General features: G+C 34.8%; 1 protein-coding gene across 2 annotated transcripts; it reads left to right on the top strand.

The window, feature by feature from the left end:
- Window positions 1–2,231: 2,231 nt before the first annotated feature.
- LOC120331065 (solute carrier family 22 member 4-like) lies at window positions 2,232–10,837 on the top strand. 2 transcript variants are annotated; one of them, XM_039398092.2, is made up of 12 exons: window positions 2,232–2,332; window positions 5,640–5,838; window positions 5,989–6,201; window positions 6,284–6,384; window positions 6,560–6,714; window positions 6,794–6,965; window positions 7,357–7,477; window positions 7,555–7,670; window positions 8,007–8,221; window positions 9,088–9,270; window positions 9,828–9,966; window positions 10,134–10,836. In XM_039398092.2, exons 2-12 carry the CDS (start codon window positions 5,656–5,658, stop codon window positions 10,228–10,230), a joined length of 1,695 nt encoding a protein of 564 aa, XP_039254026.1. In that variant the 5' UTR covers window positions 2,232–2,332; window positions 5,640–5,655; the 3' UTR covers window positions 10,231–10,836. The 2 variants fall into 2 exon arrangements, with proteins under 2 accessions (XP_039254026.1, XP_039254025.1); XM_039398091.2 differs by lacking the exon at window positions 2,232–2,332 and adding an exon at window positions 3,376–3,419 and having other exon boundaries at window positions 10,134–10,837.
- Window positions 10,838–13,087: the final 2,250 nt, after the last annotated feature.

Genomic DNA, 13,087 nt, shown 5'->3' with positions numbered 1-13,087 from the left:
TTTCAATATAGTTATGGAAAGAGGATTTCTCGCACCAAAATCAGCTGGAATCAGAAAATTACCGAGGTAACTTAATACAAATATTCATTTGTCACTATTATTTTTTTACATAATTAAAAAAACTCATTTTTGTATTTGATATACCGCGAGCGTGAAAATAAGACGATGCGCTCCTATGTAAAAGTGATTCAACCGGTTCAGATATGTTTTAACAATTTAAACTGTAAATTGTGCGTTCACTAGTCTGATTACTCCAGAACATCGACCTTTTTCTCATTTTAAACTTTCCGTGCCATATAGACCTATATATACGTCATTTGGCACACACCGTTTAGTGCCACGAACGTACCTATGCGTCTTACAAAAAAAAGGGAAAATATAGAAGAAGTTCAGGTTCCGATATACACAGTCTTTTTTCTTTTTTCTCTCTCGTTACAAAGGTGGGGGAAGGCATGACGTAGTCAATAAATCGCCTCATTCGAATTTTACCGCGATGGAAGTAGCGTCTGCCTTTCACTAAAGCAGGGTGGTCCAAGCCCAGACCCGCGGGCCACACTTGGTACATCGCTCCATTTTTTTGTGGCCCGCGTTGAATTTGCGCGAGGGTAATTCGTCATAAAACTTTTCTGACATATTGTTACATCACTAATGTCATTGAATTGTCTAGTGTTATGGCTAGCTGAGGCAACTAGAGAAGTTGAATGATGTGCTTGGCAAGTCTAAACTGGTTTCTATAGTTTGGGTCGGTAATATATGCTAGCAAAATAGGCTTCATAGAAAACTAAAAATCGAATGAGGAATCTATTAGTCTAGGTTAGCTATGCATGATAACTAAATATTAATGTAATGTCCGACCAATATGATTCCTACGGGTGTTTTTTTGCAACCAGCCTAAACAATATTACAAAAAATGCTACCTAAATGTCAGAAAATTTTGTAATTACCCTCATGTAACTCAAATTTGGTAATCAATCAATCGGCAAGTTATCCAAACATGAGTTTGATAAAAAAAAGTTTTTGTTTTGTAATGCACGGTTTACCTATTCCTGACACTATTGTGGCCCACGAACAATACAAATATTATGATGTGGCCCGCGAGGCCGACAACCTTGGACCACCCTGTACTAGACTAATAACTTTAGCATGGTCAATGTACATATTACCGTAGATAATGGGGAAAATTCGTGTTGAGGCCTAATGACGCCATCGTACCTGGTTTCAACTGAAATGATTAAATAATGTGCGAGGTGAACTTAACCAACATGGCCAATTTGTAATTGGATCTATTGGTTTGTTCAAGTTTTTTTGTGGAGAATAATGCACATCGTAAATCGCCATCACAGTTAAGCTGTTTCCGTGCTTTTGTCTTCACGTGTACTGGTGTGAAAAAAACAATTTTGCATAAATACGTTGATGAAAATTGTATCAAAATTTGCAGAGTAACATTACCCACTTTTTTGTGCACTTGTGCATATTTAACCCAGAATTCGCCCAGTGACATTGTTCCGAAGTCGTCCTTTGCATTAAAATTGCATTTGCATTCTGAGAATTCTTCTCGGCAGTTTTCTTGCAGACTGTCCTCTTTGAGAATGATTGGATTTGGAAACTCATTTCTCAATTGCTGCAGATGAGTTTGGATATCAGACTGCATCCAATCTCAGCGTGTTTTTTCGAATGTTTCATTAGGATTTGCAAAGGATCAAGAATTACATCTTAAATTCGTACCCAAACATACCCAATTATGCTATGAGGACATCATTATTTTTAATTAGCTTCTGCCCCCTCCCCCCAAAAAAAGCTCCTGGTAGAGCTGCGTCAGGGTTCTCTACTTTGAGAAACAGATACTCCCGTTGTGTTAGGTCCTGTTACATAATATTTCAGTCGCAGTGTCATATAGCCAGTATATATCGATTTTAATAAGACCATCCTTGCCATTGTTTTCCGCAGCGACTAACTTTCGATTACTCATTGATTGTAAGGTTATGGAATAATATAATGTTATTGAACACAAAGTGGACCTATAGATCGTTTTTTGTTGTTGTTGTTTTTCAGTGGCTAAAGATTATTACAAAACTTTATATGGACTCTATGTTATTAGTTTACACTGCATAGTGATTGCTCGACACTACGCAAGTATATGTTATTATTTTCTCTTCAACTCATTTCAATTTTTGCCGGTCCGCGGGTACATATTATTTAATTTTACCGGTTTTACAGGGTAAAAAGGTTGGGAGCCACTGGACTACTGCATTGCTTTGGATTTCGTGTCCTTATATTTGAGCATCGCTTTCTTGTTCTAAGAGTTTCCATGAAATCTGAATCTTTGACAAACGTAAGTAATTTGTTATGTACCGTTATATATATTCATTCATTCTATTTGAATATATGTACAGGCTTACCATATATCTGGAACAAAAAACGGGACAGTGCAAATCGGACAAACCTTAGTTCGTTTCCGAGGTCTACTTCTACCATATCTTTGCCAGAAGACACGTACCGGGCAATAAAATTAGCTATAAATTAGTTGGCATGCCAGATAATTTTTATAGGAGTAGGACATCCTTGAGAGTTGAAATAACTTTTCGATTATTCTAGCTTCTTCATTTCAACAATCCTTTGCACGGCAGGTAGTAATGAGAGGCACCTGCGGTTTCCATATTTCACTAGTCGTTTATACTCATAGTGACAAAATCGCAGAATGATTTTAGCTCTGTTACTCGAACAGTATAAATACGATAATATATATACATTATGACTACAGGATTTCCTACGCAAATGGGCAAAGTTCTAGGACATTATGTTGAATTCAGTTTCAAACTACACGAGCCGTGCATCTTATAACGCTCCTATAATAGGTTTTTTTAATTTACAGAAAACAGTATTACCCCTCGTCAATTTACGCCTCTATTGAGCATTTGGAAAATTTATCTTACCATGTTGGATCAGGACATGTAATACCTATGACATAACAATAAAGCAATTCTCTTTCCCTCTCTGGACTAGTGAATCATTGATAAATTGAATGCTTCTGTTAAAATAAAATTTGTAATATTGGTATAAAATGCCTTAAAACATCCGAGGATTTCATTCTGATACAGTTTGATCTGATACCGTTTCAGATACACCCTGTTTATCGACATATACGGTAATGAGAACAAAACGCGTCTCACAACGCGCAGGATTTCCTAAACGCGCATATGATATTTTGAAAACGCCGCGTCATTCACATCCTATCAAGTTTCCCGCAATCATTTCTCGATCGTTCTTTTAGACGTTTCCTTTTAATACATGGAAATCTACGGACATTGTTATTTTAAAAACTTGAACTTGTGGGTGTAAAACATAAATAAATTGCATCTATGTCTTCGAATTCTGTTTATTGTAGGGGTGATGTTGATATTACTTATCAATTTTAATCGGTAAGTATGTTGTTAGCTATTTGTCTGTCTGTCTGTCTGTTAGATGCACGCGATATCTCACGAAAGCGAGATTGAATCTGCTCCAGATTTTGCATGTGCATTCATCATATCTCGGATCTCGGACCAGAACCCTATTGATATTGGGCGAATCATGTCGTATAATTAGCGAGTTATTAATTAATTAGTGATGGGACACAAGGTGTCACTACGAAGTAAGAGCGCTGTTTTGGGGGATCCCCTAACTTTCGATCGATAAGTCTTCGGTCTCTGACCGATATTCTCGTTATTTTATTAGCACGTCACAATCCATCCCCTGTGTCGTAAGGTGACCTTTAATATATGATTTATGACGCAGTTTTCCAGCCCCTCTTTCAAGCGACCCGAATTAAAAAAAAAATTGTAAATCTCGCGACCCAAGAATAATCTCTCCTACTAAACGAAATTAGCAATTTTATGGTCGCAATATTAAATGACTAATATAAAACAATCAGTTTTACATGACATTCATTTTCTTAAAAATTATCTCAAATTAAGAAAGCTGCGATTGTTTGCCACCAGCGAGTTTTTGACCTCGTGGCGTGGCTTCACTTGATCGAAATAAATGCTGCCACGTTTTTACCCTATGTCATTCCGTACAAAGAATGTAAAATCCCTATTAATTAGCCAAAACATATGCATTATCATATCTTACTTTTCTATAGCCCAGCGCAAAAAACTTGATAGTGGTAACCACCATTGATTCTATACAATATCATATTTCAGTGTGTCCCCATATCCATTCTCATATTAATTGTAATATAACTCAGTAGGGAGTGAACTAACCGTTAGTGAGTGTCTTGCGCAGAAGATGATGAACCACTGTTTTAGACTCTTTATGGAATGGAACTTAATATGGTTGTCAATCTTAAAAATATATATAATACATATTTGTTTTCAACTGACCACCCGAATCATCTTCATTTATTATCAATTGTCGCTTTGAGTGTCATTTTAAATGGTTTTCCGGTAACGACGCGTCATGCTATGTGTTTGACTCGCTACAAAACCAGGGAAGGAAGTATTGAGACGCACAATTCGTTATAATATCGATTTTTTATTAAAACTACTTAATACCAAATATTTCGATGCAGTAATTTCAATACAGAATGTTAGAATAGAACAACGAAATCTGCGTTTTTCAAATAGGCATTTTTTATGGAGAAATAGAATAGAAAACACGTCTAGAAAATATAAGCTGGTATTTCAGGATAAAATTAAAAATATCAATTTGAGGTGGATTTACAAGTAAAGTGAGCTCGCCAAAAGCCAGGATTGGAACAGTTTGAGACAATACGACCAGAAAACAGCTATGGTGTAGTGAATTCCACATATTTGGATACCGCAAAAAATGTTGTTATGAAAATTTCTCTATAGAGCAGTATAATCTATATGTGCACGTGACATCTTTTCAATCCATAAATAAATACTTAACGTTTTGCACAATTGTCTATTGAAATTTGAAATCAATTATTGTAAATCGTTTGAGGCTCAAAATTTTCCACATGGATATTATGCGCCACGTATTCCATTAGTTAATCAACAAAACGGCGTAGGAATGTTTACAATCATATTGTTTATCAGTTCAAATACCACACGATTCACGATTTCTTCAAAGAATTCATGTGAATATTTTCAGGCTTATACTTTCCCACATTGATATTATGCGTAATATATTCTATAAGTTACCAAACGATTTACTTTTAAGGTACTTTGCAGGCTAACGCAATACTCGAAGAAATCCGTTCACAGTTTTTGAAGCTGCAAACAGGGTGGCATTCTCAGAAGTTTTGAAAGATAATTCCCTAAAACAGTTTTGATAACATTGAATACCATACTGGAGAGCAAATAATTAAAGTCAAGGCAGATATACTATCTACAACAAGTGTGGTGTTATCAAAATCCAATTTTAATCAACGTTAGTACATTCAGAAAAATCAGGAAGCGCATCACAATTTGGGTCAATACTGCAGTTTCTAGAAAATAACAATTATGGAGATATATACTAATATATTTATTTAGTTTAGTTCTTTAAAGTGCTCTTTATACTGCGTTAGACCAACTATGCCAAGTGTGCATAATATACATTTAAAAAAAACGATACAACCCCGTATTGTATACATTTTTAATTATTTTATTTAAATTCACGAGCGTCAAAGCGGTCAAAATTATATTATAAAATAGAAGAACACACAAGAACATGAATATTGACGATGCATTCAATCAATTGGGAAAGTGGGGACGTTATCAAACGCTGATTTATATCGTTGTGTTGACTGCGTCTCTGCCAAATGCTTTTACTACACTGCAGTTTGCTGTAAACCACTTTGAACCAAATCACCGTTGTAGATTACCGGATAAAATTGAAAACATATTGAAAAACGTAAGTACTCTTTTGTAAGATAGCGTGTGTCACGAAAAGCAAGCAACAATTAAACAAAACGAAGCATAATATATATATATATTACTTGAAATAGTTTACTTGGCAAAAATTGGTTATGAGTTTTTTCATAAAAAATTTTCTCATTCGCAGAACTCAAACGCCAGGGAGAAAATTCTTGATCATTTCATACCCGAGGAAGTCGGCAATTACGGACTGATAAGAAGAAGTAAATGTCACATGTATAACAGGAATTATTCTACACAATTGTCTTTGATAAATCTCAACGAATCTTATGACATCATACCATGTACCAATGGATACATATTTGATATGCTGCCTAATCATGATACCGCAGTTACCGAGGTAGATTCCAATTCGATAATTTTTCTCTAACATATGCGTTGGTATTACTTCCGAAGTATACGGTTTATTTCGTATTTTCCAGTTTGAAATGATATGCAACAATGATTGGAAATCACCCCTAGCAATTACGTTATTCCAATGTGGAATGGCAAGTGGATCTGTGGCCGGCATTCTTGCTGACAGGTGAAGTGGCAATTATGATTGAAAAACAACGTTTGTTACTTTTTAATTATTATACAATACTTACAGTGTCACCTAATACCACTGACAGTGAAGTTTGCAACAAAGTTGAAGCCATTGATGTATATTTTTAAAATTTTTGTTTCAAAACTCTCAAATCATATTGCATAATTTGTAGGTATGGTAGAAGACCAGTATACTTACTCGCAAGTTTGACTCAGATTGGATCCATGGCGCTCACAGCTGTTGCTTGGAACTATTATTTATATTTAACTGCAGTTTATATAAGTGGTGTGTCAGGATTGATAAATTACGTTGTTGCTTTTGTTTTAGGTAAGATATATTTTTATACATGCTCTCGTGTATTCCGTGGTTTGCTATATAATATAATCTTTACAATAATATATTTCAGCGACGGAAGTTATTTCGGTGAAATCCAGAAATTTTATGGCAGTTGGTTCAATGTATTCATATTCAATTGGATATGTTCTTGTGCCGTTAATTGTCTATTACACACAACACTGGCGTTTATATGTCTGGGCATCTATGGCATTGGGTGCTGTGCTATACGTACCGGGCTACTGGTATGTCAATCATGTGATGTATTATTTACTTTTGTACATTACATTTTTGCTATTCGTTACATTACACGACTCTTTCTTCTTGGAAGTTTCGTCCAGATATATAGAATCCGAAAAAGTTCAATCTATTTCCGATTCTTTTTTGGATCCTTAACTCCGACATCTACCACGATGGGATGATAAACTTTGGAATTCCAAAATCTAAGCGTTGACAAGCCCCAATAACAACAAAATTCGCCGGCACCGCAGTCTTATTTAACTTCATCTTTTTCAATTTTCATATATATAGTATGTGTGTATATTACCTTTACCGAGGCATTGGTTCACTTTAAATATGTTCTCATCAACATAGATACAAATTTTACTCTTCTTATTCATTACTCCTCGTATGCAGGTTGTTCCCCGAATCACCACGTTGGCTATTGAGAGTTGGTAGGACAAATGACGCGATCATGGGACTGAAAAAAATGGCAAAGATGAACAAAAAGAATATTGATTTTGCAGAATTGAAAAAAGTATTTTCATTTATTAATTTACTCAAAAGATAAAGTAGTCTTGGCAGTTAAATTTACGCAATACAATTTACTTTAAGACACGTGTTGCTGATTCTCACGTTAGAATTGCATCGCCGTCCGGGCCACTTGAAACCCTTCGCATAATTTTCAAATCTACATTAACCTCCAGATTTCTAGCAGCTTTCTTTGTATGGTAAGTAGAATAGTTTAACATTGTTTATATGCTCATTAGTAAATAGTATCAGAATATATCTATACTCTATACAGTCTATAGGATCTCGAAATGACATGTTCACTTGTCGTAACCAAAAACTGAAAAAGTGTAGACCCCGCTTTATGTAGTATAACTGTATTATATTCATTTGTAAAGATACAATACTGTAGCATCATTTCGACAATCTACGTTTGCAGTAAAATTCGTATTAAGCAAAAAGTGAGACCATTATAAAATTAAACATAAATGTGAACGTTTAATTGTACCTGCTGCATCCAGCATATGAATGACCATTTTTTTTATATATTTCTAAAGGTTTGTAACAGGTCTCGTGTACTACGCCATATCGTACCACTCAAAGAGCTTCAGTGATGATCGGTACTTGAACATATTGTACTGTGGATTGGCGGAAATACCAGCATATGTCATTAGTTTTTATGCTGTGAATAGGCTTGGTCGTCCAAGATGCACTACTGTTTTTCTTCTAACATGCGGAATTTTTAGCATTATTCTTCCATATTTACCAGAAGGTAAGGTTTATTTTTATTTCGTTTCATGAGCATGAAGTTGCCTAAAGCCCTAAAACATTTTTATATCTAGGCAGAGTGCAACATGAGTACAGTGAATTGCTTGACCATTGTTTTGTTGTATAGTTTATTTACCAAAATTTATAATTTATCGAAATAATATCATGTGAAAATCATTGGTATTTAACGTATTACAACAAAACATTTTCAATATATATATAAGTTTTTCCTGGTGTAAAACATATAGAGAAATGCATAAAAATCAGGAATAAAGAGAAAAGGATTACTAATCAATATAAAAAACTTAAAATTGTAAACTGTTTATATTTGAATACCATCAGGTTTGGAAAACAATAATTTACGATGGTTATACCTATGTCTACGTGTTAGCCGTTTCTCGTGTGTGAGGTTGTACGTATGTTCGTATATGTGCATAGTGGGATACTATATAGATCAGGGTTTCTTAAACTCAATGTTGTTCGGTCCCGTCTGGACAATTCTTATATCAGTTCTTATATATTTTACTAGATTCGAACAGTCTTGATGATTTTCAAACTGAATGGTGTAAAGTTTTAAAATGAAACCAAGATTATTAAACTAACCATCAACATTTTTCTGTAGTTAGAAAAAAATATTGTGAGGATGCGTTTAATAAAATTTTTATACGCCATAAAAAATAGTTTAATTGATATTTCCTATACTTCATATGTCCTCTAAATAAATGTACAATTCAAATTCACTGTGAAGTTATCTTAAACCATAACACATAAATTTTATATCTAGTGAAAGTGGAATTTCTCGTTTTCGCGCAGATAGTTAAAAAGAAACATCATATATATCCATATCAAAACTGTTATTTTCTTATCTAGAGCTGTCTTTGATCAGAACAGTGATATCAGTAATTGGGAAAGGCGCTGTAAGTGGAGTTTTCTATATTATCTACCTGAACACGTCCGAAATATCCCCCACTTTACAAAGAAGTGCATCAATGAGTATTGCCTCCTTCTGCTGTCGTGTTGGAGCGTTCATCGCACCATTTGTTATGTTTATGGGTGAGTACAAGACTACTTATGTTTTGATGAAGTTTTTATGCATTTAATCGTTGTTTGTTTGTGGGTAAACACACAACTGTTCAGGATGCTTGAGTATATTACGGATATTACATATACATTATAAACCATAGCACTAAGCAGCATGCAGTACAGCAAGAGAAAGAGAGCTCAACAGTGACATCTGGCGACATAAATAAATCATTGATATTGACGTCATAAATATCATCTTACAATCGTGTTAAATTTCTGGTGAAGTTGGTACTCAATCCGAGCTCCATTCGCGATCGGGAGGGAAAAAATATTTATTGGAACGAGTGTTCATTTATAGGCCACGTCCCGCCCGATACACAACATACGTTTAGATCGACATTATACCCTCACAGATAAAGCGGATCCGGCGGGTCTCTCTAATCATGAGTTTAGAACAAAAACGACAAGAAAGCATGAATATAAATATTGAAAACCTTTTACTGAATGTGTACTATAATAAATTATAAAAAGCGCGTTATTTAATTCTTTGTTTTTATTTATTACATATCGTTATCGAATTAATACAGGCAAAATTCAATATTCCATACCTAACTGGATAATGGGTGGAATAACAATTCTGAGCGGAATCATTTGTATCATTTGCATTCCGGAAACAATGGGAGTGAAGATGCCAGATACAGTTCAACAAGCTGAAAGTAACAAACGGTAAATATTTTTTATTTGCTATCGCACTATCATAACCATGGCCGTGTTTATATCTTGATAATTTGTTTTCAATGAGTTTGTTCGGATATAGAAATAAAAATTATCCGGAATTTTAACTTCAGTCAGCGCGCCGGGTTTTTAATTATTTTTTAATATATATTTTTCAGATACTATGGATTGAATATATGTCAAAAATTCCAGTCGAATACGATTAACAGTTCAAACAAAGATAATCACGCGGAGAGGGAATTGTTAACTTTGTGAATAACTTCAACTGCGTCACTTTTTTTTAAAATGAAAACTTTTAGATCATATTTGTATACATACAGGATTAGCACCATAGCCATATTGTTTGCTGTATATTCATAACTAGTACCAACTTTATACAATTAGTGTCAGTTGACGAAATAAGGAAGCAAAAATGGAGACATTCAAATGGTCTATTTCTTAGCTATTGAATTCGATACGCCTTCTAAAACTTGAGTGTAAATAATACGGAATTTTTCATACATAGAAAATTGGTTAACTAATCTAATTTATTCACTCCTCCATATTTAGTATTTATCCGATTTCTATTTGAAGCTCTAAATACGGATGAAATTACTATGACTACTTTGTTGAATGGAGATTACTTGATCGTATTTTGTAATGGAAATAATTGTGTGGTTGTATCATTGATAGTAGTTTTGTGACAGTGACGACCTGAACACAGACACCAATGCATATTCAACAGACTCATATCTTACCGTGAGTTAGCACGCATTCTCTCATAGCACTGAGTGGGCATAGGGGAATGAAATGAAAAACAGATTTTGCTTAATCCAAGAGTCTGACTCATGTCCCATGAAAAAATAGATCAACAAAACGTCCAGCTTTGAATATGTTGTTGCATCAATCACTGGCCTTTATATTATTCGTGCATTTTTTTTTCGGATCGGTATTACAACCATACGCTATATTTGAGTACTGAGGGTATGGCGTTTCAGATAAAAATTGTACCACATGTGTAACAATCATAAATGAGGACGATTGCTATGTATACCGATTGTGTTAGCAGCCATTCAGCAATTATGATTCTCCGCGATTTATCAAATTGTTTGGTCTACAGCAGGGGTTCTCAACCTTTTTTCTGTCAAGTACCCCTCGAGTCACCAAACAACCAATGCGAAACTCCGGTAATCAGATACCGAACAAAGTTGTGATATATCGACTAACAATTTGTTGCAGCAACAATTAATTGACCAGATGTAACTAAATTAAATCTTCGTGTTGATATTATTGCCCTTGTCCTCCGTCTAACTAATGAATTCTAAAAATCTCTTCCAAGTTTCAATAAGCATAATCACTTTCTCCAATGCTCGCAGCACGCAGTCATTAGAGATTTCACAGTTTGCCTGCAAAGCCGTGAATTTCACATTGTTGCGTCATAATCACAACAACGCCCGATCAGCAAAAATCTACGTTTCACTGGGCACGCATTTTCTCCTGGTAGTAATAAAGAATATTGAAAAACAGCAACATATAAAAACTCGACTGCCATCCAAATACCCCTGGAAATCTTCTCGTGAACCCCCCGGGGTTCGCGAACCCCAGGTTGAGAACCGCTGGTCTACGGTATAGTAGTAAACACATGTCAGACTAGATTTATTAAAATTAATTCGATTTATCATTAATCATTTTGTCAAAAAGTCAGTCAGAAAACCAAGATTTAAATACAATGAGATAAGTGACATAGCCGGGTTCAGCATGAAATCTATGACAGGGGTGCCAAACTTGGGATCAGGATTGATCTAAAATCTTGCTTGAAACAAGCTAAGACGCACAATAAATGTACAGTATTCTGGGTATTGCATAACAATGAAAAACGAGAATATCGGTCAGAGACCGAGGACTTATCGACCAAATGATAGGGGATCCCCCAAAACAGCGCTCTTACTTCATGGTGACACCTTGTTTCCCATCATTAATTAATTAATAACTCGCTAATTATACGACATAATTTGCCCAAAATTAATAGGCTTCTGGTCCGAGATATGATGAATGCACATGAAAAATGTGGAGCAGATTCAATCTCGTTTTCGTGAGATATCGCGTACATTTAACTGACAGACAGACAGACAGACAAATACCTATCAACATACTTACCGATTAAAATCGATAAGTAATGAGGTATTTACTCAAGCCAATATGTTCATATCGAATCTGACTTTTAGGTTTTTGGGAATACACCATGACGTATATATATATATATAACATGCAATACATGGTATATATATTCGCAACTACTTGCAGTAAAACTAATTATACCTATGCCAGCCGATAATTATGGAATGAGAAATAAAAGTAATTGACACATGTATCACAGAAATTATTCTACAGCAATGTCTCTTATAATCTCCAATGAATCTTTTACATAATACCATGTACGAATGGAAACGTATTTGAAATGTTGCCGAATCATGATAATAAGTACTTCAAAATTGTTATTTCCCCCTATTTTGTGATTGTCCCCTTTTATCGTACATTTTATGTACTCAACTTTAAAATTTAATTTCTATATTATAATTTAAGTTTGAAATGCTTTGCAACAATGACTGAAAGCACCTCTAAAAATTACAGTTTTTCAATCAGGAATAACAAGTGGATCGATAGCTGGCATACTTGCTGACAGGTATTTTAGTTGTTCCCCAAACGAGCACAAGATATAAAAGATTAACCACTCGAGGTATAAACTCATTTGAAGACCTACTATAATTTTTCCTGAGTGATGTAGATCATAGGTTCTCAAAGTGCTCCGTGCGGAGCCCCAGGGCTCCGTGAAAGAAACCTAGGGGCTCCACAAACTAATCGATTACTGCTCGGCTAATTTTGTAACTGTCCAAAGAAGCAATAACAACATTAATGAAATTTGACAACTGTGGCGTCAAAATATGGAAACATTGCGGCAATTCAATTATATATATGACATTATCTATAAGCAGCAGCGCAGCCAGGATTTTCTAAATAGAGAGTCGGTTTAAAATTTGGAATCGAAAATTACCGCGCAACATTCCTCGCGATTAGGCCATTCGTTGAAAAAAAGACTTTTTAAGCGGATAACGAGTTTTCTGTTGCATAAAAT

The sequence above is a fragment of the Styela clava genome, chromosome 6 (genome assembly GCF_964204865.1).
Source record: "Styela clava chromosome 6, kaStyClav1.hap1.2, whole genome shotgun sequence".
Classification (NCBI taxonomy): Eukaryota; Metazoa; Chordata; class Ascidiacea; order Stolidobranchia; family Styelidae; genus Styela; species Styela clava.
This window is presented reverse-complemented; position numbering and strand designations above follow the sequence as displayed.